This window comes from Convolutriloba macropyga, chromosome 6 (genome assembly GCF_964194025.1).
Source record: "Convolutriloba macropyga chromosome 6, txConMacr16.3, whole genome shotgun sequence".
NCBI lineage: Eukaryota > Metazoa > Xenacoelomorpha > Acoela > Convolutidae > Convolutriloba > Convolutriloba macropyga.
The window spans coordinates 59765579-59771578 of record NC_134473.1 but is presented as its reverse complement, the minus strand read 5'-3'; the positions used below and the strand labels follow the sequence as shown (position 1 = coordinate 59771578).

At 36.8% G+C, this 6000-nt stretch overlaps 1 protein-coding gene across 1 annotated transcript; it reads right to left on the bottom strand.

The window, feature by feature from the left end:
* Positions 1–1365: 1365 nt before the first annotated feature.
* LOC142341812 (uncharacterized) lies at positions 1366–5214 on the bottom strand. Its single transcript, XM_075393055.1, has one exon. The coding sequence runs from the start codon at positions 5174–5176 to the stop codon at positions 1967–1969; it is 3210 nt and encodes a 1069-aa protein (XP_075249170.1). The 5' UTR covers positions 5177–5214; the 3' UTR covers positions 1366–1966.
* Between the last annotated feature and the right edge of the window lie 786 nt (positions 5215–6000).

Sequence of the window (6000 nt, the reverse complement as noted above, 5' to 3'; positions counted from 1 at the left end):
ACATTTTTGTTTGTGTAAAAATCCACAGTTCAGAGAACAGATGATAAAATTCAACAAAAATAAAATTTTTTAACATATCTGTAAAGTTGTCAGCTGAGAAACAATATATTGCAGTATTGTTGATTATTTTACAATGCACAAGACTTGGATTGTATCGGGAGTCGGAGAGGAGTGAGAGGCGTGTATTTTTAATCAGTTTCGGGAGCAAAAATGAAGCAGGCAATGAAAAGCGCTGAAACAAATGAAGTGCTTTGACGTCCGAGGATCTTTTTAACTGCTTAAAGTTTTGTTTGTAATTAAAATTAACTTCAGACCAATTTGGAGGGAGGGTTTCAATGGTTAGGATACTTCAAGTTTTAATGCCTTTATTGCTATTATGAAGCTTCAAGAATTAACGCTTTCATTGGAAAACGACTAGAATGCCCGTGTTTAGCCCCTTTTAGTTAACAATCTGTTACTATGTTAATGATATAATTATATTTTATCCTGAAGAAAAGCGCTGCGTTTTTTTAGATTTTAAAACATATATATTCTTTAAAACCTGTTGACACATTTTTCGACTTTTTAAGATTTTTCGACCTCAATGAGAAGTCAAATTGGAGTAATAATTTTAGTCACACTGGATCAGTTAAATGCGCAAAAAAATGTGTAAATTAAATATAAGCAGTGAGAAACTGCTGTTTAACAAAGTTCGGTTTCCGAGAATTTTTTAAGTTCCGCAATTGGACTACTAATTTTACTGTTATTTCTCTTGAAGATTTCGCTAGTGGTAAACTATTGGTAATACAATTGTTCGCATAATAAATAAATTTGCAATTTCATATTTGAATACTTTCATTTCAAAAAAATTAGAGAATTCTGGTGTGTCTTGTCACTTAGTCTCATTCATGGATGACAAGTCGCATCAGTTTTCTATTAAGGCAAAAACTAATCTATTTAATGGTTAAAGTTAACATTTCGGGTTTTCATAACTTGGTCAATATTTTTGTGGACTTTTGCCTTCATTTATTGTTCTTATTATTGTGTTATCAGTTGGTTTCATTAATTTGATCGATCTCAAAAAACTTATCAAAAAATTCTAATGATGCAAATCGGAATCTCAAATCATGACTTTTGGTTTTTATTGCTTTGAGACTATATTTGGAAACAGCAGATGTCTTTAATTAAATTGAGGAACCCAAAATTGCCTCAGAGTATCAGTGATGAGAACCCTTGGAACCCTTTAAAAGAAAAAGAGCCAAATTAAAATATTTCTTTTCAAAATAAAAACTTACCATTTCTGTGCAGGCCTCCTTCGGAACACGAAACTTGATCACCGAGAGCGTGTAGAAAAACAAACAAACAAATATACCAAATACTAATATCGACGACAAAAGCTAACTTTCAAAATTATTCCTATTTTCACTTCTCAAATTAGATTGGGTACGGAAGTGCATTAACGAGACTCGTGCAGAGAGAGATTCCTGTTGATAGGTCAGAGCCCTTTTTGACAAGCAATAGGCATTTACTCCTTTGAAATTGATCCACTAGTCAACCCCTCCAATAGCAACAGGATAACCCATTTGAAACATCCGGAACATAATTGACTATTTATGATTTGAAGGAAACAACCTTAAATAAGTTTTTCAAAATCAACGAACTAAATTGGTCTCATAGGTACCTCTGGTCATTTAACGGAAAATTACGCGAGTAACTGAAAACCTCTTTTAGCATCAATACGAAAATCGTTATCTAGTGGCCAACATCCATCAATTTTGCGAAACATTCAGAGCAAGTAGACGATATTCACCACAAATGCTCGGTAATTTCAACTGAAAAAAACTTTGCAACTGACTATTTTTCAAAATATTATTCATAATTAATCCTATGGTATATTACATAATTACAATTTACAGTAGAAACATAAATATTGCAGCAGATAGCGAAACATTCATTTGGCATGTTCTGAATGAAGCAAACTCGCGAATTAGGGTTGATATAGTTCACGTTTCCTAAGATCGAAACCAGTTAACACTGACGAGTGGCCATTCTCATCTAACTCGGGTAAATTGTCGCCATCTGATTTAATCTCCGATGTGTTTAAATCATCAGTTTGTTCAACACTAGCCGATGTACCTTTGAAGTCAGGAATAATTTGGGCAACCAGACTTCGCAATTCGGCTCGGCGCGACACCCTTTCGCGCTCCGCTTTCTCTACCCTCGGTAAAGCTTTCCAAGATTCAAAACAACGCTTGATTAACCTCTCTTCGTTGTGCTTTTCGGCAATTTCACAATTCACAAGGTTTTCAGTTCTCCGATTATCTGTAAACTCGATCCAGTATTTGAAAAAGTTTCTCTTTATAACTTTAGTGTGGTGTCGTTCAGCCTTCACAAATAATATGTCCAGAATCTCTTTGTAACGACACCACGACCTGAAATGTCTCCGTACTAAAAAGTAATTACTCAATTCTAAAGCCATACTCTGTTTTAATTCGGCAGACTGTCGAGCATCTACACGCCAGTGGTTAAAACATTTTCCACAAACTTTTTGCGCGTAAAAATTAAAAGCTTTGTTTTCAAATTGGTGTTTAATTTTAATCAATTGCATCCATGGTATCAAACCGTAAAATTTCATAATCCTCCTGACATTGAGCTTGTCGGCTTTTTCATTGAGCGCTTGAACTCGGGCAAGACTTTCAGCTTTTCGTTTTTCCGTTTCTTTTTGCAGCTGAATTTCCTGTCGTCTTTTCTCAGCAGCTGCTTTCTTTTCTTCCTGTAGTTTCTGTTCGAGTTCTTCCTGCTCAATTTTCGCCTGCCTAAACTTTTCGTCCGCTTTTTGTCTCTTAATCGCTTCAAATTTAGCCCGTTTTTCTTGTCTAATTCGCTCACGCTCTTCCATGGCAGAAACTATCGGGTCGTGATGTTTCTTTCCAATAGCTTGGCTCGATTGTGAGGCAGCGTCTGAAATCTCAGATCGTCCCGACACCTTGAAATTGACCAGGTCCTGATGTGCTAATCCATGTGTTTCAATTCCATTAGGCGTACCATTTAGTTCACTTGGAAACCCTTCCTGATTTTCATTCTTTTTGGAAGTAACCAACTGCCTCTGCAATTGGTCGATGACTTTCTGTTGATTCTTCAGAATTTTTTCTTGTTGTTCAAGTTGTTTTTGTTGGGCAATTTGTTTCTCTGATAATTTCTCCTGCACTTTCTTAGCGGAAGCACTGATTGCTTTTTTGGTCGACTGGCCGATCTGCTCCAACTGTTCTACTGTCAAATCTGACACCATATTCCTTCGTACTTGCCACGGCATTGTTGGCGTGGCAACTTTAACTGATGACGCAAGACGAGATCCGTTTTCGAAATGACTTCCCGAGCTATTTGATCGCGGCGTGGATGTGACCAAGCCTTTTGCGGGTGCATGAAACATTTTAAAGACCTTCTCACTTCTGAAGCTCGACGTTGTAGATCTATTGGAAATAAACCGTTGCGATTTCTCTAATGCAGACTTTCCCGCAGATTCAAGAGTAGCATCTGAGGTACTGTCAATTGTCAATAGATCTTCATTCTCTGTTTCCGTTGTCTCGACTTCGATGTCACTCCACAATTTCCCAGTTTTGGCAGCGTCTAAAAATTTTTCCAGACGCTCTTTACGAGTTTTAGCTTCCTTTTGTAAATCACTTTCTTCTTGGGAAATAGTTACAAAGATCAACCACCTATTAAAACATTTCTTGAGCAGACGACCTTTATTATGGTCGGTTGCCAATTTTTCCAAATGAACAGATTTTTTCATGCTCTCTTCGTGTCGCAGTGCTTCTTTCTCGCACTGTTTTTGAATAGTCTTGTGTTTCCAATTGTTGTAGATTTTAGACATCAATCTCCATTCGCTTAAAGCCACAGCTTTCCCAATTTTAAGACGCTGATCTACAATAAAATTATACCACGCATGAAAATGTTTCTGTAATAGCACCATGTTTATTTTCATTCCTTTCAACTTTACTTGTTCCAGCCTCGCTGCAATCTTTCGTTTGCTTTCTTCCCGACTTTTTTCAAGAACGATTCGCTCAAGTTCTTTCTTTTGTTTCTCACTTTCAACGCGCAGTTTCTCCTTTTCTAACTCAGCTTGCCTCAGAGCAAAATCACGCTTTTGCTGTTCTCGCATAACATTCCTTTGTTCTTGAATTTCTTTCCTTATTTTGTCCATTTCTTCCTGAATTTTCCTTTCTTCCATCGCTTTCTGTTCAATTTGCAATTTCTCCTCATCAAGTAACAATTTTCGGGCAGCCATTTCAGTTTCACGATTTGTTTCAAATTCCTTTTTGCTCAGCTCGCTCTTTTTCACTCTTTCTTCACGTTTCTTCATAACCTGTTGATGCCTCAATTCCATTTTAGCAACCATACTTCCCTTATTTTGTTTACCACTTTTAAAACCCAAGTTGTTCATCACGTGTTTGTTTTGATCAAATTGCTTATTTAAGATTCCGTCCAATATTGAATCTACTGTCATCAGTTCATATTTCTCTTCAAGTTCTGCCATTTTTCTCGTTAGTTCAGATTCATTTTGTGACCGCTCAAAATCAACTGTGCGTGATTTGCTACTAAAACTCGAAAGTGGTCCAGACATTAAATCTGGTGACAATGATCCTCTTTTGTTTTCATTCACATTTAACAAGTCAAAATTGGTACTGTGATTTCGCTTATCAACAGCGAGAGTGCTTCTTCGATCATTGCCAGCGAACATGGCCGATTTTCCGCGCTTATAACCATCAGGTGCTCCATTGCTCAGAACACTATTGTCAAATGAAGACCAGGAACCAGTCCCCAGGGGTTTTTCAGAGCGGTCGGAACTTTCCAGTTCCACGACAGAAAGCTGCTCTTGTAATTGTTTCTCTTCCTTTTCACGTTCGACGTTCTCATTCATCCATTGATTTAGAAGATCCTGGGCTGTTTTTTGAATTTCATCATCATCAATGTACACGTCATTTTGCCCAACTAAAGCAAAACTCATAGCATTGCTGCCTGATTTTGAATAGCCTGGTTTCTTCTTTCCACTGACTGTTGCTACAGCGTGATCAGTGGCTGCTGCTACCTTTTCACACCACAATCTAGGGTCGTTTTCATCAGTACGCGAGCCGTTTAAACGCGCTTCAATCTCGGAAGGTCTCTGACTAGCTCGCCTCCACTTATACGAGCTCATGTATAACTACCTGAAATTCCATTAACTTCTGAATTCAACTTTAAAAAAAAACTTTAAGTCAAATTCAATTAGATAGTTGGTGCGCAAAATTGGTTTATTAAAACACTTTTTTTCCTGTTCCTCTTGACTGGTCTCAGTATAAGTAACTAAATGAATTTCGTACATAATCTAATTTTGAATAGCTCTGAAACGGTGCTGCAACATGCAAATTGCCTCCTAGCATTCGTTCAGTACGACGCTTTCTACTCTAATTTGTTTAATTATTCGAAGCTTGAATATTTGGTACTGAAAACAAATTTATTATTATTCTTATAACGGCAGGAAAATGCGCGATCAACAGTCCACGAGAACATTTACTGAAGAATTCAGTTGCTCTCAGACGACGTTAACTCAACTGAGTGATACAGAGATATACGGACAATGGCTGATGACACTGCATTCTTCTGAAGTTTACCAGTCTACCTTGAAGTACAGAGCCGTGGAAAATTTTTTGAGCTACGAATAGCTTTGTCCGTATATCTCTATATCAGTTGAGTTACCTCGTTTGAGAACAGCTGAAATTTACTTTTACCTCAACGAGCAAACAGATTATCTGCATGTCTAAACTCCCTGCTCGGTTGATAGCAAGTAATTTTAGACAGAAACAAAATATTTTTATATATGTTCTAATAACACCATCTAGCGAAAAAAAACTATACAAAAAAAATTATACAAAAAAAATTATACAAAAAAAATCAAAGCAATTTGTTTTTTGAAAGTAAGGATGGATTGAACCTACTCTGCTGAATTGTTTCATAAGATTAATCAAATTCTAGTTCCTTACG